Source organism: Protomyctophum bolini, assembly GCF_963924005.1.
Source record: "Protomyctophum bolini genome assembly, chromosome: 15".
NCBI classification, from domain to species: Eukaryota; Metazoa; Chordata; class Actinopteri; order Myctophiformes; family Myctophidae; genus Protomyctophum; species Protomyctophum bolini.
In genome coordinates this window covers 15199721-15224441 of record NC_137876.1, presented here as the reverse complement: position 1 = coordinate 15224441, position 24721 = coordinate 15199721, and the positions used below count along the sequence as shown (strand labels likewise).

Genomic DNA, 24721 nt, shown 5'->3' with positions numbered 1-24721 from the left:
GTTCCCAGTTCGATGCCTTGCATTGTTTCCTCTGCCATCGGTGTGTCTGTGAATGGGAGAATGTAATGCACAATCTATGTAAAGTGCCTTAGATAAAAGCACTATATAAATGCACAATCCCATCACCATTCCCAAACTTTTCAGCTCGTGGCCCCAAAATAATGCTGCCATTGACTCGCGACCCCAATCTAATCCTGGAGGTAATTTTATGCACATAAATGCACATTTGTACACACATGTAATGTATTAATCCTAGGGCTATAGAGGTTTGGTAACAATCATGGTTAGTGTATTTGTGTATTTGTATTTGTAATAACTTTTACATCTCATTCTGTTGTGTAAAATATTTTTGATGACCCAAAATAATTTCACGACCCCATGTCCCTTTGGGAACCCCTGCGCTAGTGCACACGTGTATACCGGTACTTACATGCTTGTAACACACACACACACACACACACACACACACACACACACACACACACACACACACACACACACACACACACACACACACACACACACACACACACACTCTCTCTCTCTTGATATGGCATACATCATCGAAGACTTCAATTTACACCACTCGGCACAATGTCTACATCAATTCACACTTGTGCTGTCTAATACTGGAACACCTTCGCTATTCGGGCTATGTTTTATGTTTACATACATACACCTTCTGTCGCATGGCACCTCCGTTGAACCCAGCACCGAAAATACCAGCGCTGGCAACACTTATTCATGAGCCGTTGAAATCCCATCCTTTCCTGTGAGTACATCGACTAGTGTTGACTAATAATTACAAGTGGCTCTTATTTTGAAGAGGAAGAGGAAGTCGGTTTCGGTTGTAGCCAACTGCCATGTCGGCTGTAGTCTAAAGATTAGTAAACTAGAAGTGGTGGTGGATTAAACACACGCTTAGCCAAAGCATGTTCAAGCATATTTAGCCTATTAGGTGAGTTGTTCATTGTATACGTCTCACACTGGTAAAATCTGCCCCAAGAAACCTTAACAGGAAGTCTACAATACTGTCACTGCCTGCAAGGATGTACTTGGACCTGTTTGGCCACGGTGCCATTTCTCTTAACTCTCAAAGTGAATTGATGTGACCGAGAACTGCAGTAGCCGAGGCTTGTAAGACACGCAGTTGCGGGACGTGTTTGTTTTAAAGCCATGTTACGGCAAGCGTTAGTGGGTTATTGTATGGCACCATAATGCATCCTGTCTACTATATGGGGAGGGGGTTGTTCTGCTAGTGCATGGGTGGCAGTGGCTCCGGTAGAACAGCCGGTTGGGAAAACCGTGAGGTTCCCAGTTCGATGCCGGGCTCCCCCAGAGTTAGTGTCCAAGTGTCCTTGAGTAAGATACTGAATCCCTAATTGCTCCCGATGAGCAGGTTGGTACCTTGCATTGTTTCCTCTGCCATCGGTGTGTCTGTGAATGGGAGAATGTAATGCACAATCTATGTAAAGTGCCTTGGATAAAAGCGCTATATAAATGCACAATCCCATCACCATTCCCAAACTTTTCAGCTCGTGGCCCCAAAATAATGCTGCCATTGACTCGCGACCCCAATCTAATCCCGGAGGTAATTTTATGCACATAAATGCACATTTGTACGCACATGTAATGTATTAATCCTAGGGCTATAGAGGTTTGGTAACAATCCTGGTGGTTAGTGTATAACAATCCAATGGTTAGTGTATTTGTAATAACTTTTACATCTCATTCTGTTGTGTAAAATATTTTTGATGACATCATCGAAGACCTCAATTTACACCACTCGGCACAATGTCTACATCAATTCACACTTGTGCTGTCTAATACTGTCGCATGGCACCTCCGTTGAACCCAGCACCGAAGATACCAGCGCTGGCAACACTTATTCATGAGCCGTTGAAATCCCATCCTTTCCTGTGAGTACATCGACGGTTGTGTATGGGGAATGGAGGCACTTCACAGTCCCATTTCTGGCCCGTCGGCTTTGATGGAGTCCAGTATTTTAGCTTGAAAATTTTGTTTTTTTAAGTCATTAATTAAAGCTACAGTCTGTCAGTTTAATGTGTGTTGCCTCCGCCGCTTGCAACACGCTTGTAGATCAGATAAGAGTCATTTAGAGGGGTAAAAAAAGGAGAGTGCCAAGTATAGAGCCTGCATTGACCGACCCCAGTCAATGTACAGTAGTATAGGGTTTAAGTGGTTAATGAGTGAGTGTGTGTGTGTGTGTGTGTGTGTGTGTGTGTGTGTGTGTGTGTGTGTGTGTGTGTGTGTGTGTGTGTGTGTGTGTGTGTGTGTGTGTGTGTGTGTGTGTGTGTGTGTGTGTGTGTGTGTGTGTGTGTGTGTGTGTGTGTGCATGTCTGCACGCGTGCCCTAGAACCATGAACTACATGCGCACGCATGTAGTTCATAGTTCTATCGCATGTAATCATGTCATTATTGTACTGAGGCTCACACGACAAGGACGCTGTAATGTATTTTCTTAACGTCCCAGTGAGTACCGTAATCCTAAAGACATGATGTGGATATCCTCACTGTCTCTGTCACTGGACTGGAACTGTGGAGTACTTGACCCTGGGTCAGCCAGGTGGATTAGAGAGAGAGAGAGAGACTGGTCTTACTCTCTCTGTCTCTCTCTCCCTCTCTCTCTCTCCTCTTTGTTTGCCCAGCGACATGAGTCAGTCGCTTCATGCTGGGATCTGCACTGCAGCACCGCCGCTGCTGCTGCAGCTCTCTGCTCACGCTCACAGAGAGTGGAAGGACTGATTGTGTGTGTGTGTGTGTGTGTGTGTGTGTGTGTGTGTGTGTGTGTGTGTGTGTGTGTGTGTGTGTGTGTGTGTGTGTGTGTGTGTGTGTGTGTGTGTGTGTGTGTGTGTGTGTGTGTGTGTGTGTGTGTGTGTGTGTGTGTGTGTGTGTGTGTGTGCTCTGCTCTCTTAAGACAGAGATCTCCATTGAGGGTGTTCTCCTAGTGATATTGGTATATATTGGTGTAGTCTATAAATCTGAATGCTGTCGTGGAGCGCAGAGTGGAACCTAACCAACCCAATCCTCCCCCAGCCCCAAACCAACACCTTGCTTTCTGGAGCGGGAGAAAAGATGGAGTCGTTGGGTAGAAAATCAACTGTGTATCAGCAAATAGTCTGACACACACACACACACACACACACACACACACACACACACCACACACACACACACACACGCACACACACGCATGCACGCACACACACACACGCACACGTACGCGCACACACACACAGAAAGCGGTCTGAAAGTCAATTGAGATGGATGGCAAGCCAAAGCACTCATTTCAAGGCTGTCGTCACCTTGTGTAAGCGTCTGTTTTGCCACAGTGGCTTACTTTGATTAATTGGTCCGTTGCATTCCAATTTGCGGTTATTACACCAGAGGTGTGTGTGTGTGTGTGTGTGTGTGTGTGTGTGTGTGTGTGTGTGTGTGTGTGTGTGTGTGTGTGTGTGTGTGTGTGTGTGTGTGTGTGTGTGTGTGGTGTGCGCGTGCGTGTGCTTGCGTGCCTGCTTGGGACGGGCGCGGGCGGTGTTGCTTACTAAGCAACACTGCTGTTGGCTGTTGGGATATCGAGTGTGATTTCCTATCGCTGGTGGATTATTTAATGATATATTCAGCCGCGCGGCGGCGTAGCAATCGGCTTAATGCGGTGTCACACGGCGCCATTATGAGCTGAGCGTATCGATTAGAGGAGTCAACTCAATTGGCCCGAGACGCGTCCCCTGAGGCGCCTCAGTTTGAATTGATTTGATATGCTCGTTGTGGGATTGGATAAATAAATAATAAGTTTATAATGTTGCCGCTTGGACGCGCTGGCAGGATGCCCCCCGCGCACGCACATGCACACACACACACACACACACACACACACACACACACACACACACACGCAGCCTAGCTGTGATCCATCTGAGTTAGAGGTCAGCTGACTGACTGCGCCGCGGTAGTTATGTGCCTGTGTGTACCCACCGGTCATTCAACAGCAGATTTTCGGCAAAGTACGTAATAGGCTCTATGCACACAGAACAACTCTCCCTACTTCCTTGGTGTTGGCAATGATACTAATTAAGGCTCTGTTCCATTAGTGTACAGTGGTTCTCAAACATTTTAATTTCAAAGACCCCCATACTGTAACTCGAGAGTGTACCAATGGAAAGGGTCCATTTTGTTCCATTTTGTACACTCTCAGAGTTGGAGCAGAGTTTGAGCCAGCACGCACAATAGCAGCAGCCCTGATATGACTCTGTTTGACCAGAATGGAACGGAGCCTCCGATTAGTATCATCGGTAACACCTTGGGCGAGGTGTGGCTCCTCTCACCACATGACACCGGGCTGCTGCAGAGCTCTCACAGCCTGCCTGGGGGAAAAAAAGTCATGGTCTAGATTCTAGAACTGCAATTAACCCCGTTCCTCATCCACACTCACTGCTGCGACCCAGTTAACGATCCCTCCATCCACACTGTGTTTGTTTCACTAATTCAAATTCAATTCAGGCAAAGGATTATTTTTTTTGGAGACACATTGTTTAAAAATAATCCTATTGATCCACTTTGTGTTTGTTCGCAGATTAGCTGGGTTCTTTCAATTGTAATTAATTTGATATAATCATGAACCTATGAAATCTTGTTTTTGCTAATTGGATCCTTTGCTAATAGTATGTAGTGTATGTAAGTATCTCAAGTCCTGTGCTTCCCAAAGGCGGTATAATTATACCCATGTTCTGGTTCAGTTATAGCTTCGCTTGATTGATGGAAGCATGTCACATGACGTGACACCGTCATGTGTGTGCTTCCGGTTTAAATTGCGTCAGTCAAGCGTTGCTCTGAGACATTGAAATGGAACAGGAAACTACGAGTACTGTGTGCCCCCTTCAGGAAACCCAGGACTACAGTTACGGTATGCACAGATTGATTGATTGAATAGTTAATTATACAGAAATGTAAAACAGAGTACAGTCAAAACACTTGGTCTAAAAGGGATAGCGCCAAAAAAAGACCTGTGTGCTTTTTGCTCTTAAATAATTCTACTTGATCGTCCTCGTTTAATTATTCAGCTTCACCTGTCTATCGTAAGCATTGGGACTTGAACAGCAGAAGCCTACACATAATAGACTCCGCCAGCTCCTTCAAACGTCACCCTTCTCCAACATTTCCCGTCGTGTGTGTGTGTGCGCGGCGTGCGTGTGCGTGTTATGACTAAGCTCACCAGCCACCATCTGCTTGTGAGCAGACTAATGACTTGGCTTTACTACACGTCCACAGTACAGTAGTGGAGTCAACGCTATACAGCTTGTCCCACTCAGTTGGTCCTCACTATAAACAACGCTGCGGCAGAGAGGTGAGGAAAGGTTTCAGCGATGAGAGAATGCAGAAGGATAGTTGGATAGATGTACGGTCAGGTGACCCATTGACCCACGCTCGCGTAAGAATTAATGGCCGGTGGACCGGTGGCCGTAACCTCGCCGGTTAATAACCGCTCCTCCAACCTGAGAGGAGGGCGCCGGCGTCTGCTCCTCCACATTAATAGAGCTGTCCGTCAGGGGCCAGCCGGTCGTAGCTCCACCGACCCCCAGGGCTACGTGCTCCTCCCTTCTGGCCCATCGTGTGGCGCTCTCGCTCCTCCTCCTGTCCGGACGGCTGCCAAGCGCCATGAGAAGGATATGCTGCTGGGCGCTGCCGCTTAGCCTTGAGACAGCTACTTAGAGATAAGCGCTCCTGTCCGGTCTGGCCTGCATGCACCTGTCTGCTGCGCTGTCAAACATGGCAACCATCGTGGGACCAACAAACCACTGGTAACTGTAATGGGCTCAAAGATATACCGGTAGTCTTGTTTGTCTGGCTGGGGGTTAAATGTAAGTGTTGTGATTGTGACGTTTGGACTGATTGACTGACATCGTTCTAGACTAAAAATGCCTATGCAAAATACACAACACATAAAGTATTGCACAAACAGGAGTCAGTACTCAATATCCTTGTTCAAGGAAGGTTTTAACATGTACAGTCAGTGTACTGTAGCTAAACATCAACAGCACCAGATCTTCTCCGTAGAACTGTATCTCCTCCATGTAGTTTATTAGAGTTGATTAGAGTGCTTAGCCCGGCAGCTTGCTCCCTTTATGGCTGTTGTGTCCGCTGTGAAATGTCATGTGTGTCCCCTCCCCCCTCCCCTCCTGGGTAGCCCCGGTGGATTTATCTGCTAGTATCACCGTGACATCTTTAGCGGTCACACGTTTGAGCCCAGGCGGAGGGCGGGGTGTTATTGTTGTTGTTGTTGGCGGGGCGACCCAATCGAAAGTGTTTATTTTCCGTCGTTCCTTAGATTAGTGGTTCTCGTGTCAAGGACCTCTGAATTGATATGTATTTGCCTCCCCCCCATCTGAAAATGTTTTATGCCATTTGGGACCCCTATAAGAACAGATTTGTGTTAAAAGATAAATCTAAATTAAAACATTTTCTATACTACCGCTCCCCCCCTCAAATATAGACTATATACGTACAATCTCGCAGTACATCATGGAGCTTGTACATCTGCTATTTTCGAATAGCTAACGTATAAAATGTAGGATAGAGTTGGCTGGGGACCTCCTGGAACCCCCACCCCCGCCCCCCAGGACCCCTGGGGGTGGATAACATTATTAATATTGTACCGAGTCACGTTTATTATTACCCAGCCTTACTACTTCACCTTTTCAATTGACTTCATTGTGTTGTTTCGCGGCCGCCTCATGTTTGCGTAATAAGTATATTTGTGTAGTGGCGGCGGATATCTCCCTCGCAGCACCTTTTGTGCTGCGAGCCAGCCAGCCAGGCAGCGTGTGGAAGCGTCTCAGCGCGGCGGCCCCGGGGATACGCGGCGGAATGGCTTTTTAATCCGGGGCCCTGCCTCGTCGTTATTAAAGCACACACGCTCTTCACGATGTCCTCCGAGACTCCGGCGAGGAACAATATTTGTTTTGGAATGAATAATAAAAGCCGTAAATGGGCTGGAGCAGAGCGCGACGCTGGCCGGGGCCAGCCTGGCGACTCTCTGTCTCTCTCTCTCTCTCTCTCTCTCTCTCTCTCTCCACTCCTCCCCTCTACTCTACTCTTCTCCGGTCTGATTTATGGGAGCGCGTCTTCGTTTATTGAGCTTTGAAAAGACGCTGGCAACATGGTACTATAGAGTACCCCATACCTGCTGAATGAATCTCTCTCTCTCTCTCTCTCTCTCTAGCATGACAGGGCTCTTTGCCATGAGGGATGGTAAAACTAGAAGCTAGCCCCAGGGACACGCCTATATTTTATCTTCTCGCCCATACCCACATGCACGCATGCATGCACGTACACACACACACACACACACACACACACACACACACACAGGCCTCGCAGTATTTGTTTATTTCAACGCTTGCTACACTGGTGAGGCACCAGACTTTCTCCTTTAAAATTTGAGCAGCTTTTCATCAACAAAATAAATGGGCCGAGTTCTGCGTAATAATGACTCTATTACAGCGCCCGGGGATCTGTGTTTATTTTCCATTTCGACAGCTTTTATTTGTGTGTTGTGTTTACAGCCAACTCTGGGAAATAAAAACAACTGAATAGGATTCATGAGGGAGGAGTGTGAAGCCGCTGGGCTTGAAGTGAAGTGTGTGTGAGTTGACGGATCCATGGATGATTTAGCCGGAGGGCCCTGCATTATGATGCAAGTGGGTTGTGTGCTGTATGAATTAACGTATTAATGTGCATGAATGTTGAGAATTCCGTTTGACATAGAAAGCCTAGCTGTCATCTTGGACTGTGAGTGTGTGTGTGTGTGTGTGTGTGTGTGTGTGTGATGAGAGGCAGAGAGGGGGTGCGTGGGAACGAGGCTGTTTACGCTGACGTTTGCACGATAGTCACTGCCCCGAGTGTTGGGAAGACTAGATGGAGTAGGCCACCACGGCTCCTATTGAGGACACACACACACACACACACACACACACACACACACAGACACACACTCGCACAAACACATTGGTATTACTGCGCTTGTGAGGACGTAAAGATATTCCTCACAACCAGAACAGTTCTGCCGTTTTTTAACTGTAACCCTCAAGCCTGTGTGTTATACTTAACACCCAAAAACAAAACGACAGCGACCTCACGACGCGCTACGGTCCTTTTCAGATGGGGAGCGAGTGACGCAGACGTTGTTGCCTGGATCAGCGACAGGTCTGCGACAGGTGTGCTAACGAGGGGGTGCGACAACGCAAGCGTATAAAAAGTCAGTCTAGTCAGTCACGGGCGTGTGCATGAAACGAGCACACGCGCAACGCATTTCACGGGGCTGCATCCACGTGAATACGCTTTGCGTTGTCGCCACTCGACTTCTCTGCGTGTAAAAATAAAAAAACGCACGCCTCTCATTGAAAATGAATTTCTTAGGCACGTTAATCGCTGCCCATCTCAAATGACCTTCAAACTGTGAGTTTGCCCTGTGAAGTCTGGTATTTCCCTCTACAACGGATGTCTTGACCAATGTCACTAATGCTCACGAGAAAAGACCACCATTTTTCAGGAATTGCGGTTTCTTTTGCTTGGATTTCCCATCGATGATGTGACTGGTTGACGGGCTTCTGAACTTCTGAACACAGCCCTCCCATGAGACTCAGCCCGGGTAGAAAAAACTGGTCCTTTAAGTCCCAACTATTCATATGCTGTGCAAGTGTGCATTCCGCCTCCCACCATCTAAAGAAGAGACAATGTCACATTTTCAATTGTGAGGTGCTGCCGCGACATAGTTGAGATTCCTCAGATCCCCCCCCCCCCCCCACACACACACACACACACACACACACACACACACACACACACACACACACACACACACACACACACACACACACACACACACACACACACACTATACCCCTTCCCCCCATGGCCCAGATCCTCCTGTGTCTGTGTCAGCCATTCCTGTGTGTGTGTGTGTGTGTGTGTGCGCGTGTGTGTGTGTGTGTGCGCGTGTGTGTGTGTGTGTGCGTGTGTGTGTGTGTGTGTGTGTGTGTGTGTGTGTGTGTGTGTGTGTGTGTGTGCGTGCGTGTGCGTGGCGCCACCGGGCCAGAACCGTCCTCATTGTAACCTCCATGGCTATTCAACACACTCCAGGCCTCCCTCTGCATTCTGACCCCTGTGCCAGTGACACTGAGGTCACATGGAACAAGAGAGATCATCATCACACAATGACAAGAGAAGGAAACTGAGAAACCTCTTATCTCCATATTTGGATGTTAACGCCCTATACTTGATCGTACTACAGCGTCACACGAGAGCGTCAAAAGTAGCAGAAAGCGTTTTGAGCTTGTAGAGATTGTATAGTTTTGCGGGTTGCATACTGAAAAGTTAACAGTTTTGGACATGTGAGGTTTCCACCCGACGGAGACGATTTTACAAAGACAAGACAAGAGGGGCAGAGATGGGAGATGGATGGATGGGAGGAGGGAGGGGTGTTGTTGGAGAGAGAGAGAGAGTGAGAGTGAAGTGATAGGGTGTGAGAATCGAGGAGAGCAACATGTAGTTGCCAGGGGTGGTGGGAGTGGGGTGGTAGTGAATTCCTCTCCGTATGCACAAAAACAACGGTTGGGACAGTCCGTCCACAGGTTGATTGATATGCAGATTAGCAGAGCAGACCCCCCCAACCCCATACGCCTCCAGAACAGAGGGGAAACACAGGAGATCAATGACTCCATCCAAAGCACCCGCAGCCCAGGAGCTGGAGGGACGCCCTCACATCAGAGGGAGAGAGGGGGAGAGTTGTCGGAGAGAGTGACAACCGCTTTGAAAGGGTTGAAGGGGGCGAGAGGGGCTGGGGTGGGGGGAGAGGAGGGGTGGAGGGAGGCCGAGGAGGAGAAGAGGATCGACTGGTCATCGCCACAGCTCGTGTTCTCTGGGTGTTAGCGGGAGCGTATAGCGGTTGGACCAGCAGCACCGGGGTCAGTCATGCCGTCGTGCGGGGCGGGCAGGCTGCACAGGAAGGGCTGTTCCCTGGTCAGGAGGACCCGACGGCAGGCCTCGGCCGTGTGGAGGCTTTTCTATAGGCTGATGTTCACGGTGAGTCAGTGGCACGCCATTTAAAACCATCAAGTGTCCCATCTAAAGTGTTTCTTTTTTTGACTACGGACAGGTTGGAATGAATCTGTTATTTGTGTTTTATGGCATTACTGCCATTGCGTTCCCGAAAGTATCAAATTGGGAATCAAAGTGCTTTATATATATATCTCCTTTTGTAGATCCTGTTGTAACAGGTGCTCTTTGTTGGTGTTTTTGGTTGAGGATAGAGAGAGTCACACCGTTTTGATGTCTGGTGGGTTAGGGTGACATTACACTCTTTGTTGGAATAATAATTATTATAAAGTCATGTAGAGAATTCTTGTCTACATTGGCTGAAGGCTGAAGAGCGAATACCATTTGGAGGTGAATCTGCCGTTGAGCGCCTTGGGGTGAAAACAAAGGGCCGGGGATTCAAGGTGCCAATCCGTCGGATCCGTTGGACAGACCGGGGCGCTGTGTGTGTGTGTGTGTGTGTGTGTGTGTGTGTGTGTGTGTGTGTGTGTGTGTGTGGGATTCAAGGTGCCAATCCGTCGGATCCGTTGGACAGACCGGGGCGCTCCGGGGCGGCTTTTCCCCCGCCAGCGCTCACCTCCTGTCCTCAGCCCCTTAATTGGATGTTTTGGCAGAGCTGTCAGGCCACATTGGTGGGATCGTTATCCGAGTTTCTGAGTCATGACTGTGTGTGTGTGTGTGTGTGTGTGTGTGTGTGTGTGTGGGGGGGGGGGGGGGGGCTTTCTCACTCTCACTCTCTGTCTCTTTCCATTTATCTCCTGGCTGTCCGTTAAGACCTCTTTGCCTCTCTGCCATGCAGGTGTCCACCTTTAAAACATGATGGAGATCTTCTTCTCTCTGTTAAGAGGTGTCTCTGTTAGAGCTCTTCTTTCTGACAGTGCAGTGGTTCTCAACCTTTTACCTTTTTATTTGAAGGACCCCCCCCCCCAAATTGTATTATTTGGGCCCGCCGGACCCCCATGGGAAAATGTCTTAGGATAGGATATGATTTATGATTTATTTTTAAAGTACAAGCTGTGAGCTTGTAGATCTGCTTTATTTTTTATAAAATAATATAGTGTTTGAAATGACTGTGATACTGTATTAACACATTTTGCTAAAGAAAATACACAATCCCAAAAGGTACCAAAATGTAAATCATACAAGTTAAAAGCTATACTGTAGGCATCTAAACATGATTTAGTTTTAAATCACCTAATTTATAATAACTTAAATGGCCACTTCACCCCTTTTGCAACCAGATCTTATTTTAATGATGTTTGGGAGACAAAAAAACACTTGCCTGGAGTTTTTACGTGGGTAATATGTGTTTTTTAGATATATTTTAGTATTTCAAAGTGTCCATGAAATGAAATACTGAAATATGTAAAAACACATTATTACCCACATAAAAACCCCCAGGAAAGTGTTTCTCGTGTACCAAACATCATTAAATTAAGATCTGGTTGCAAAAGGTGTGAAGTGGTCCTTTAATAATGTTGGCAGCATGTGTGGCTGTGCAGTTATTTGTGCTCAATATTGACCTGGAGCCCCTAATCTGCAGTGTGTCTGTGAGTATGTGACGAGAATGAACCTGGCACACAAGCAGCAATGTGCAATTTTCACACACGTGTACACACTGTGCACGTGTACACACTGTGCACGCGTACACGGCTGCATGCACGCACGAGAGAGAGAGAGTGCATGCGAGTGCACGCACGCACACACACACACACACACACACACACACGTGCGCGCCCTGGGCACCTGAAGCTGAAACAAAGTGTGATATTAGCTATCGGTCTGAGGGCTGCCTCATGCTGTCAGAGTGTGTGATGAATATGTCGACCTGATATCCTTCAGCCTGCAGTGTGGAGCCACGCTTGATTTATGTGCTCTGATGCATGCCACGGTGCTGTTGTTGTGATGCCAGGCGTTACTTTAGAGGCTTACTTATATAAATAAATCAGCCTTTAATGTATGTTAGTAGTGTGTGAACCTTGACTGTGTGTGTGTGTGTGTGTGTGTGTGTGTGTGTGTGTGTGTGTGTGTGTGTGTGTGTGTGTGTGTGTGTGTGTTACTGTCCCAGTGAGCATGCTAATCTCTGCTCAGTGCAAGAGGAGACCTTAAGTCGTTCTAATTAGCAGCCCTCAATTTGAGACCCCAATGTGTCTGTGTGTGTGTCTCTCTCTCTCTCTCTCTCTCTCTCTCTCTCTCTCTCTCTCTCTCTCTCTCTCTCTCTCTCTCTCTCTCTCTCTCTCTCTCAATGTGTTGTGCAGTAATTTTTTGGCGGTCTGTCTCTGGAGTGACCATGCTGTAATGAGCTTTAGCTGATGAGTTGCTAGCATATTAATGGAAGCTCTGATTGTCTGGTCTCTGGGGGGCGGGGGGGGGGGGGGGGGGGGTGTAGACAGACAGGCAGGCAGCATCAGAACTGAATGACTCAGGCATGTCTTCACTGTGTGTGTGTGTGTGTGTGTGTGTGTGTGTGTGTGTGTGTGTGTGTGTGTGTGTGACTGTGTGTATCGATGTGAGTATAAAAATGAACGGTCCATTGATTTAAGGGTGTTGCTGTGCAATCTTGGGTGACGAGCACTTTTTGGTGCTTGCACATGCAGTATTTTAAATGCCCCCTATACACACACACACACACACACACACCACACCACACCACACCACACCACACCACACCACACCACACCGCACACATTACTACGGGGGGAGAGAATTCAGGTGCCAGAGACAGCAGTATAAAGTTATAGATATAAGGCAAAGTACTGCCGTTTTCTTTGCCAGCCTGAGAGAGGATTTGTGTTCTTGTGACAACCAGGAACATTGTCATCACAATGGGCCTGATTCACTAATCTGTTTACATCCCATATTAGTAGTGTAGAATAAGGCATTCTAATCACGTACAGCAAGCTTTGGTCCCATCATGTAAGTCTGCATCCGAGCAGACTAGAGAAAGAGCAGGCCCTCCACAAAATACACGGACAAAAGAATATATATTACAGAATCTGTAATATATAACGTGGGAAGTTTGGAAAATTCCTTTACACCCAAAATATGGGTGTAAACAGCCCGGGCCCAATATTGTCTACTTTTATACCTTATAGTGGGGTTTTTTGTACTTGTGTGGACCCTCACAAATAACAACACAAAAGGTTGCATTATAGAGATTTGAGGTTTCTGCCCCACATCGACGATAGAATACGTAGAATAGAATAAGTGAGCGCACAAACTCTCTATCTCTCTCTATCTCTCTCTCTCTCTCTCTCTCTCTCTCTCACACACACACACACACGGCCGTTTGTGCCACAGAGAGCAGCTGGTACGGTGCACGGGCAACGCTGCGGTGTTGCTGTGGAACAGATTGGAACCTGTGATTACCGTGGCTTCTCAGCTGTGGCTGTCCGTACCGCAATATGCCATGTCATAATGTACTGTACCGTACTGGACTGTAACATTCATACTGTATACCATACCTGGACTATACCATGTCATACTGGACTGTACCTGGACTGTACCATGTCATACTGTACCGTATCTGGACTGTACCATTCATACTGGACTGTACATCGACTGTACCGTTCTATAGCAGTGGTTTTCAACCAGTGGTTTTCAACCAGTGGTCCTTCTGGAGGTTACAGGTGGTCCCTAGCTAAATGATGGAGAGTTGGTAACCAAATGGACCCTTACAAGGTCTTTAACTCTTGAGAGTGTAAAATGAAACCATTTGTTTTCATTTTACACTCGAGAGTTACATTGTAGAGGGTATGCGCATGACATCATCGTCATACCCGGTAGTTATGTGGGAACGCCTACCAAAACTACTTCCTGGCCTTGATAGCCCATACATCCACACAGAAAAGTCGTATTTGATTGCACTGAACGACGTTAAACAAAGTACTTTGCCACTCGATTTGCCACTCACTTTATGAATGCGCTATTGTTAAACATCTGCATTACTTAATTTACAAGAAGTCTACACAATTAGAGAATGTAGAATAATAGTTATTTGGATCGTTTGCATGTTGTCTCTCCTATGGTACCACACCAATACAGCATGGAATTGTGGACAGAAAACAACATATTCTAAGTTTTCAGTCTGAGAGGCTAAATCTCGCCGAATGGTGGTACGTGGCTCAAATGCCAAATAAATAATGGTCCTTGATATGAAAAGGGTTGAAAAGCACTGTTTCTATATCACTGATTACATCTCAACTACTGTACAGGGTTGTGCATTCTAGTCTGTGCTGCTCCTCTTGTGTTGTCAAATGATGATGATTATGATGAAATAGTTATTGTCTGCCTGTCAGGTGAGATGATGATGATGGACTGGTGTTCATCGTCTGTGTTGGACTGATCTCTGCCTATATAGCACACTGACCCACCATGCAGTAAATATCTTAGATTGGGTATTGACGAATACAGATGGTCTTGAAGTCTCAAGGTCTGATAATCCCCATAGAACCTGACCAGCCACTGGCAACAGACTTTGTCCTACGCCGGTGTCGTTCGCTGAAATTAGCCCACCTTCAAGCTCACAACGAGCCGCGGTGTGCGGTCGTAGATCGGGTACGAGCTCAATGCTGTACTTTCGCGCTACTTTCCCATCCCGCAGGCAGAACAGTCCATAGAACTGCAGGACAGGTCCTTGATTCAGCGGCCACCAATATAACATTTCTGATCGTTTTTTGTTTCGTTTTTTGCTCCAAATGACTCGACAGGTGGTCGGCCCAAATGACCCCATCGTTTATGGTTTCTTGTTTTAATGGAAAGAGGGAAATATAAATTAAATAAATTGTCACTTTTGCATGTGCCTGATACACTGTGGTGGAAACCTCACATGTCCAAAACTGTTACTTTTCAAATTCGAACTCAAAAGTAGCAGATCTACAAGCTCAAAGCGCGCCGCCTCTCGCCGTGTTTCGAGCTGGTAGATCTGCCACAGTTGATGCTTTTGTGTTATCAAGTAGGGCAGTAATTTACGAAAAAAACACAAAAAAGTTAAAATATGGAGAGAAGAGTTTTCTGCCTGGCAACGCAGCGGGGATAAAACATAAAATCCAACAACTCGTAGTAGTGTGTTTTTTAACTAAATAAATGAAGCACAGAGCAGATCAGTCAAACTTGACATCATTACACAAGACTTCCCCCCCGCCGGGCAGCGAGATCCCCCCCCCCCCCGCTGTGACAAATTCACTGGAACGTATTTCCATCCACAAAGCTGCACTATAGCCTCTGCCCATCACGGCCCCATGCAAAACTAAAATACATGAATGAATGTGCCATTAATTCTATCTGCTGGGATGTATGCGAGCTAATCTTTCACATGTACAATGAAACCTCTTTGATGTGAGGCCAATTAGCATACAGCAGCGCACGTGTAATTCTCCATAATGCTCGTTAAGCGTATGCCCAGGGGAGTGAGTGTGTGTGTGTGGGTGTGTGTGCGCGTCGTTCCCCCTATATGCACGTTAGCATTGTATACATGTGGTACGCGGTGGTTTAATGCACACGCAGCTCCACCATCGCTCACTGGTTGCTAGTCAGTTATGGATTTGTTCGACTGAGAGAGGAAAAGCTTTCCACCTCCCTCCGTTTCGCCTAGAAGCTAAGGACCTTATTTAATTAAGGCTCGTGTGTGTGTGTGCGCGTGTGTGTGCGTGTGCGGTGTGTGTGCTGCACGTGTGCGTGTGTATATTGCCGCTGTGGGGCAGAAACCTTGTATCGCCATAGTTTATTTTTATTTTATGTTTTGTGTTCATAAATTAAAGCCCTATATTATACTTAATTTTATGACCGTCTTGAGGACAACTAGCAACATTTTCTGATCTTCAAGAACACAACAGTGAAACATTGTGAGCTTGTGGATTGGCTTTGTTTATTTTCTTTTGACTTTTTGCTCATAATGACATGTCCAAAATAGAGGCCAGGTTGAAAGTCTGTTTCATAAATATCGTCTCTGTCAGGGTGGAAACAATTGCGTGCCGCTTTTTTAATGCTTTTGAGTGACGCTGGCTGTAGTATGATCAAGTAGGGCGTTGATTTACGAAGAAACGCAACGAGTTAAAATATGGACATAGAAGGATTCTGCCCGACTGCAACCAAATATCGAACTAATGAAAAAGTAGACCTTGTGATTAAATACTAACCACACCGGAGCCGTTTTCCTGGAAAGTAAACGCAAGATGTCTGTGATGAGACGGTGCTGACTTGTCATTAAGTCCCCTCGCTATGAAAGGAGATTACATTTGAGTAAATGTCATTATCTCTCTCTCTGAGCATGTCGCTCTGCTGTTTTCTGCTAAATCATTCCCACCATACAGATGCTGGGGGTTTAAATGGTTAAGTCTCCTTGCTATAAAGGACATTACATTTGAGAATACTAAAGAGGACGTCGTTTTAATTATCTTTCTATTCTCTCTCTCTCTCTCTCTCTCTCTCTCTCTCTCTCTCTCTCTCTCTCTCTCTCTCTGTCCCTCTATATCTCTCTCCACCCCCTCCACAGAGTGTGGACACAGTGTGCACTCTGTACCAGTCCTTCCAGGATTCTGCGTCGGGCTCCGGAGGTGTGATGGAGGGCGCCAAGGATTCGGCGGCGGGGGGCCAGCAGCAGCAGGGGGGCCAGAGGTCAGCCTCGGCAGGGGGGGACCCCTCGGCGCTCCTCAGACACTGTCCCAGGCACATGAGCGCTACCGAGAGGCTACGCAAGGTCATCCAAGAGCTGGTGGACACGGAGAAGTCCTACGTCAAGGTGAGGTCCGGCTCTACATGCAAAGTTTGTCCGTTAAGTTGTTACGTTGTCACTTTAGTGTTTAACCACTTCAACTTTTATACTTTAGCTACTGAGAAATAGCACAAGCTCATAGCACGGCACTGAGTGCCAGGGTGTCCTTGGAACAACATAGTTTGCGATGGGAGTCCGTGGCCAAATACAGATAATTGTGGGGGCCTTTTTCAACAGCTACAGTTTCAAATAATGGTTAAAGTTGTTAAAAGCTAAGGCGACACACTGGACACAGGTGCGTTCCACGTCTTAACGGGTTAAAGCAGAGGTTCCAACCCACTGGTACGTGTACCTGTGCTGGTATGAGGGACATGTCCCACTGGTACATGTCCCACTGGTACGTGTACCTGTGCTGGTACACGGGACATGTCCCACTGGTACGTGTACCTGTGCTGGTACACGGGACATGTCCCACTGGTACATGTCCCACTGGTACGTGTACCTGTGCTGGTACACGGGACATGTCCCACTGGTACGTGCACCTGTGCTGGTACACGGGACATGTCCCACTGGTACGTGTACCTGTGCTGGTACACGGGACATGTCCCACTGGTACGTGTACCTGTGCTGGTATGAGGGACATGTCCCACTGGTACGTGTACCTGTGCTGGTATGAGGGACATGTCCCACTGGTACATGTCCCACTGGTACGTGTACCTGTGCTGGTATGAGGGACATGTCCCACTGGTACGTGTACCTGTGCTGGTACACGGGACATGTCCCACTGGTACATGTCCCACTGGTACGTGTACCTGTGCTGGTACACGGGACATGTCCCACTGGTACGTGCACCTGTGCTGGTACACGGGACATGTCCCACTGGTACGTGTACCTGTGCTGGTACACGGGACATGTCCCACTGGTACGTGTACCTGTGCTGGTATGAGGGACATGTCCCACTGGTACGTGTACCTGTGCTGGTATGAGGGACATGTCCCACTGGTACATGTCCCACTGGTACATGTCCCACTGGTACATGTCCCACTGGTACATGTCCCACTGGTACGTGTACCTGTGCTGGTATGAGGGACATGTCCCACTGGTACATGTCCCACTGGTACGTGTACCTGTGCTGGTATGAGGGACATGTCCCACTGGTACATGTCCCACTGGTACATGTCCCACTGGTACGTGTACCTGTGCTGGTATGAGGGACATGTCCCACTGGTACATGTCCCACTGGTACATGTCCCACTGGTACGCGAGAAGGGAATCCCAAGTTTTCCCGACCGTGATTCTATAACCGTGCGTCACCAGGATCAATATGGTCAATGACGATGATATAACATTATGTTGTGATATAATAATACAGCAGCAGGGGGGGGGGGGGGCATTAGAAACGCTGCCCCCCTTCCACCCCCACCGTCTGTACGCTGGCTGCAGTTTATCTCCCTCCTAGCCGTAAGCGTTTAGTCAGCCCGTAGGTTCAGATCAGCCATGCAACCTCTCCTTCCCCCGCCGTGCTAAACGACTGCTCTTAACCGCCGCCCCCTCATTCCTCTTAATGCCTGTCAGGGACGTCTGATTATCCTTCACACTGACTGCAGCACACACACACACACACACACACACACACACACACACACGCACACCGCACACCGCACACACACACACACATGCACACATACACACACACCCACCACACACGCACGCACAACGCGCTCCACACACACACGCGCGCACACTGCGCGCACCAGGCACACACACACGCACCACGCAGACACACATTCACTGCACCACACAGAATCACTGCATCTCTCTGTCTGTCTGTTTGTCTCTCTCTCTCTCTCTCTGTGTGGTGTGTGTCTCTCTGTCTCTCTCTCTCTCTCTCTCTCTCTGTCTCTCTACCTCTTCTTTGTCCCATGCCTGTTTCATTTGAACGCCCAGCACTCCGTCACTCTCCCTCCCTCTCTGTCAGGTCTTTTCTTCTGCGTATCTCCTCACCAGCAGCAGGCTGTACTCTGGGTCACGTGCTGCTGTGTGGAGGAGGGTGAGAGTGTTGGTGACAGGAGCACAATGCTGTGTTCACACTAGAGGCGACAGAAACCACCAAAATATGACAACGTCCGTCTGTCTGTCTGTCTGTCTGTCTGTCTGTCTGTCTGTCTGTCTGTCTGTCTGTCTGTCTGTCTGTCTGTCTGTCTGTCTGTCTGTCTGTCTGTCTGTCTGTCTGTCTGTCTGTCTGTCTGTCTGTCTGTCTGTCTGTCTGTCTGTCTGTCTGTCTGTCTGTCTGTCTGTCTCACTATGGAAATATCATCACTGACCCTAAGGTGTCACTGTTGAGCTGCCTAACACACATTGACCACTGCAGCGCACACACACACACACACACACACACACACACACACACACACACACACTTGTTGTGTTGTTTTGTATTACATCACGTTGTACCTGCTTGCGGCTGGCTGCTGGCTTCTATTGACAATGACTGGTTCAGTTGTTGCTGCTAGTGAAGTGGTTCTCAACCAGTGGTCCCTGAGGGGGTTCCAGGTGGTCCCCAGCTCAATGATGGGAGAGATGGTACTGTAACAATATAGATCTTTAACTCTTGAGGGCGTAACATTTGATCATCTTCATCATCTGAAACCATCTTCATCATCTGAAACCCGTACGGGTTAATTTGGTTTCATTTTACACTCTCAAGAGTTCCATTATTTTATTGTTACACATCTGCATTACTCTTAATTTACAAGAAGTTTACACAATTAGAGAATGTAGAAGAATTGTTGTTTTGATCAATGTTTGCCTCAATACAGCATGGAATTGTGACAAATAACTAAATCTTATCCAACAGCAACAAAAAGTCTTTGGTCTGAGAGGCTAAAATATCATCAAATGACGAATACATATTGGGCCTCACGTTGTGACTCATCATGCTTACAGGTTGTACTGAGTGAGTGGATTTAAAAGACGAATAATGTTTTATTTTCCCATCACTGACCTTTGTGTGTGTGTGTGTGTGTGTGCGTGTGTGTGTGCAGGACCTGTCCTGCCTGTTTGAGATCTACCTGACGCCCCTTCAGAAGGAGACCTTCCTCACACAGGACGAGGTACGTGCGTGTTCCTACAGTATGTGTTATTAATCATGTACCCTTGGGTGCCCATGAACTGTCTCTAACCCCAGGTACGTTTGTTTCCCTGGAAATTAATATTCATTTGTGGATTTAATATGCGTGCATGCCCTTTATAAGCAGTATATGCGGGGCTGAGCAGAGGCAGGAACATTTAATTGAGTGTTTATTGGCTAGAGGTGTGACTGGTGTCGGAGGTGTCCCTCGTTAGCGGTGACACATTTCCATTCGACTTCCAGCGTCCTTGAAGGCCAGACCTCTGGGCTGCATGCCCTGCAGGGAGACACCTTAACCTGCTTAACTTTCACTGCACCCTTCTCCATTAAAAATATTCCCTTCCGAATGCTGCATGTTAGCATTGAGCGTTGCATTTATGCGCTACCTGAGCCTATAGTTTAACTTTAGACCAAAGATTCACAACCAAGCAAAACAAAGAGAGAAAGAGATTGCCGCGGTCCCACTCCGAACAACCCTTTTTTCCATCTGCAGAATGCTAACGACCCTTAGCGTGGTTTCCCCGCTCTATCTGTGCCGCTCCGTGGCCGAGTGTGACCTCGAAGATGAGACGGCACATCTCTCTCCCAAGATTGCAGCAGCCAGCGGACCGCTGGGGGGCAAATTAAAAGGCCATTAAGGGACCATAGGATGTGTTCGCTCTGAACAAATTAATGGAGTCGTGTGTGTGTGTGTGCGTGTGTGCGTGCGTGCGTGCACCGTGTGTGTGTGTGTGTGTGTGTGTGTGTGTGTGTGTGTGCGTGCGCGTGCGTGTTAGCAGCAGAGCAGCTAGCTTGTCCCTAAGTGCCTTCATCAGACATTAACCACCGTAGGGACGGTGTAATGGTCTGACACTTAACGAATGTCTGCTGGCTTGACCTTCCTCCACCTCGTCTTCGTCCCCCTCTTCCTCTTACTCATCACTTCTGCTCCTTTTGGACTTTGTCTTATCTTTCCTCCTCTCCTCTCCTCTCCTCTCCTCTCCTCTCCTCTCCTCTCCTCTCCTCTCCTCTCCTCTCCTCTCCTCTCCTCTCCTCTCCTCTCCTCTCCTCTCCTCTCCTCTCCTCTCCTCTCCTCAGATGGAGAGCCTGTTTGGCAGCCTGCCAGAGATGCTAGAGTTCCAGAAGGTGTTCCTCCAGACCCTGGAGGAGAGGATCGCCTCCTCGCCCAACTTCAGCACCCTGGAGACCCCCGGGCAGTTCAAGGTGAGACACGCACACACGCACGCAAGCAACGCACGCATGCACGACATGCACGACATGCACCTGTTCAAATAAACACTTGTAGACGGTGTCTAATCTGTCTGTCTGAAATCTCAGATCAACAGGTGCATGATCACTTACAGTACAACGAGCCGCAAACACTCAGCAATGGTGGTGGATCATAAAATATACTTACATGAATTTATATTTCTTTATATGATGATTTCCTGTTTTTCACGATGAATTGAAAATTGTGGACCCTGTTGTAAACAAGTCTTAGTGCTTTATCATGGTTTCGTCCTCAAAGAAGCAGTTTTTGTATTGACTCGTGTTGTATTGACTTTCGTTTTTCAAACGTACCTATTCTACAAACTGTGAAATAAAATGTCCAATCAATCAATCAAAGCCAGTGACCTGAAGTAGTCCAGCAGAAGCATCATCGGTCAATGTTTCCGTTTTAAAGCAAGCAATGCTTCTGGGTTATTAATAGCCGAAGTGTGATTCATAAAGCAGACATGACAAGGTGTGTGTGGCTGCTATTGATCCACACAACCCACTGGTTGACCGCTTGAACTGGACAACGAGAGAGAGCGAGAGAGAGAGAGAGAGAGAGAGAGAGAGAGAGAGAGCGAGAAAGAGAGAGAGAGAGAGAGAGAGAGAGACCATTTTGAGTTGTTTGCACTTTACTGGGGTATTTCCGTCTCCAATTACTTTTACTTCTATTCCACTACATCTCAGAAGCAAATATTATACATTTTCTCTGCTACATTTATTTTGAAAACTTTGTAGATTTTGATTACTACCGGTATTACAAATCATACATTAACAACTTCAGCCTTGTATACATTTAGTAGTATTTCTGCATTGCAGTATTGATGCTTTTACTTAACTACAACATTTGAGTACTTTTGTCCACCACTGTCTGAATAGCTTCCCCAGAGAGGGAGGTGTTGGGGTCGATCACACACAGACACACACACACACACACACACACACACACACACACACACACACACACACACACACACACACACACACACACACACTCACCCTGGCTTCTCGTCTCCTCTCTTTAACAGAAGCTGTTGTTCTCTCTGGGGGGATCGTTCCTCTACTACGCCGACCACTTCAAGCTCTACAGCGGCTTCTGTGCCAATCACATCAAAGTGCAGAAAGTACTGGAGAGAGGTATTGTAAAACAAACACACACACACACACACACTCACACACAGATGTATACCGCCCACGGTGAGCTACAGACTAAGTATCGTTGCTGCCGGGCAGAAACCTCTACATCTCCATGTTTTTACTTTTTGTAAAAAAAAATCTCGTACATTTATGCCCTTCTTATTGTTTGTTGTTGTTTATTTGGATCCCCATCAGCTACCACCTTAGCAGCAGCTACTCTTCCACACATGAAATACATTAAGCAATATGAAAACATTTAACAAGACAGTATAATCGCACACTGACACTTGCTAGTTCAGAGCAATTTTATTGTGCAACGTTTCGGTCTTGCGACCTTCCTCAGGCTTGAGGAAGGTTGAGGAAGGTCCCTTCTTTCACATTGTATACTCTCTGTCATCATCGCACCTGCTCCAAATTGCCTGCCAGGTGTGCGGAAGTCTTCTCTCTACAAGACAGTATAATAAAACCCAATGTGAAACAATTGATTATATGGTATATTCATGCCACAGCGTCGCTCTCGAAAGTAGCATCTGCGCTTGGAGCTTGTAGATCTGCTACAATTGCTATTTTTTAATTTGAATCCTGAAAAGTTACAGTTTTGGAAAGAGACGAAATGCAATAACTACACAATAACCTACCACATGTCACAAAGTGCAGTACAATGCAATAACCTATGAGCAAAGCAATACATACAAAATATTAACAACTTTACCTCCGCAGACCTTAAAACCAGTGCGACTACTCCAGAGCCTCCATGTTTATTGTGTCTGACCTCAGAGGAGAGCCCGTCCGTCACTTTCATTGACGGCCGTATGGATCACGATGGACGCAGCCATGATGCAGCCATCATGGTTGCATCTCCGTTACATCATTGTGTCGCTTCCAGCTTCTACAGCAGTGCTGCTCAACCCGCGGCCCGTGGGCCGCATGCGGCCCCTGCTTAGTGTATCTGCGGCCTGTCATCGTCATACCAATAAAAATATAAATAGTTATTTTCATTGTTTTTGAACAAGATTGTAGGTATTGTTTGTTCCATGAGAAAGTGATATGGCCTGATGTCAGAATTAATCACTTACTTATTTATACACCTGTGATAATCTGTTAGGTACAGTATATGTTGTCTTCACATTTTGTGAATGAAGCCTCATTTTGTAACTTTAATTAATCACAATGTTTTTGTTCATTGAGGTTAGTTGGAAATGTGTCTCTAATGTAGTCTCTGTTACTAAATACTTGAATTATTTGAATCGTTTAAAAAATAATGCTGACATTTTTAGCTTGTGGCCCTTGGAACTTTTGGAATTTTGAGTGGCTAAGTCGAGTAGCGCTGTTCTACTTTTTGACGACTCACCTCAAGACTTTGTGCTCATTTAGGCTGTTTTCATTGTGGATTAACGTTCTTCGTTAAGCAATTATATCTGGTAAATTACATTAAAAAAAGCGGATTCTGTCACTTCTACATCAGTTCAGGGCTGCCAGATCCCCACCAAGAGCGCGGCCGGGGACCTGCGACAGGAGCGCTAATAATTCCTCGTGTCTCCTTCGGCGAGCGTGTGTGTGTGACAGAGTATAAACATTTACGTTGATTTATGCTGCCGCTAAGACGCCTCGCCTCGCAAGCGCCGTTATGGGAAGCTGCCCAAACACAACAGCGGGAAAAGTGGAAGGAGATTGGCCTTCCCCGCCCACGCTCGGCGACGGGCAAAGTGCCCTCCTGTGCCTCTTAAAGCCGTTCCATTACACGGATTGCGTGGGGATTTCCTCAGGAGGGAAGGGCGCTCGGATGGCGTTTTAATGGGGCTGGGTTGAAGTAAACTGGCAACTCTTTGATCAAAGCCCCCCGAGAAGAACGGGGGGAACGCGCAGCTCTGCTGCAGCGTTGATTTATTATGGATCGCTTGTAATTCTCCTTCTCTCGGAACGCGGAGCTTGTTTATATTTTTGAAAGGGCAACGACAATAACTAAACTAAACTGACATAAAGAAAAAATGTCATGGCCAGCCTCTGACATTGGGAGATAGTACAGGATGCTATAATGCAGGCTTCCTGCTCCTCTTTAATGCAATGAGGACCATTCTAAAGTTGTCTTCTAAATCAGTAATACAGTTTTCTGAACCAAACCCTTTTCATGTCAAGGACCCTAAAAATTCCATCTCAAAATATTGTGTTCCAGGGTCCCCTAGAAGCAAGCAAGATTTGAGTAAAACAATGTTCGCTTTAAAAAAACATTACGTAGGCTATTCAAAGATTTGTGCCAATTTGTAAGATTCTTCAAAAACTTAGAAGATCTATAAGCTCATAGTGTGGCACAAAGTGACGTGCTATGAGCTTCTTCTTTTTTTATCGTGACTCGCACTAAAAATCTAAAGTGGCACTGA

General features: G+C 47.0%; 1 protein-coding gene across 7 annotated transcripts in view; it reads left to right on the top strand.

The window, feature by feature from the left end:
- tiam2a (TIAM Rac1 associated GEF 2a) overlaps nucleotides 1-24721 on the top strand; it is a 153891-nt gene that overhangs the window by 114238 nt on the left and 14932 nt on the right. For all 7 annotated transcript variants that reach the window (XM_080784848.1, XM_080784849.1, XM_080784844.1 and 4 more), the window contains 4 exons: nucleotides 16607-16852; nucleotides 19870-19938; nucleotides 21033-21158; nucleotides 22235-22343. In XM_080784848.1, coding sequence (XP_080640974.1) covers nucleotides 16607-16852; nucleotides 19870-19938; nucleotides 21033-21158; nucleotides 22235-22343 — 550 coding nt within the window. The remainder of the gene's footprint in view (nucleotides 1-16606; nucleotides 16853-19869; nucleotides 19939-21032; nucleotides 21159-22234; nucleotides 22344-24721) is intronic.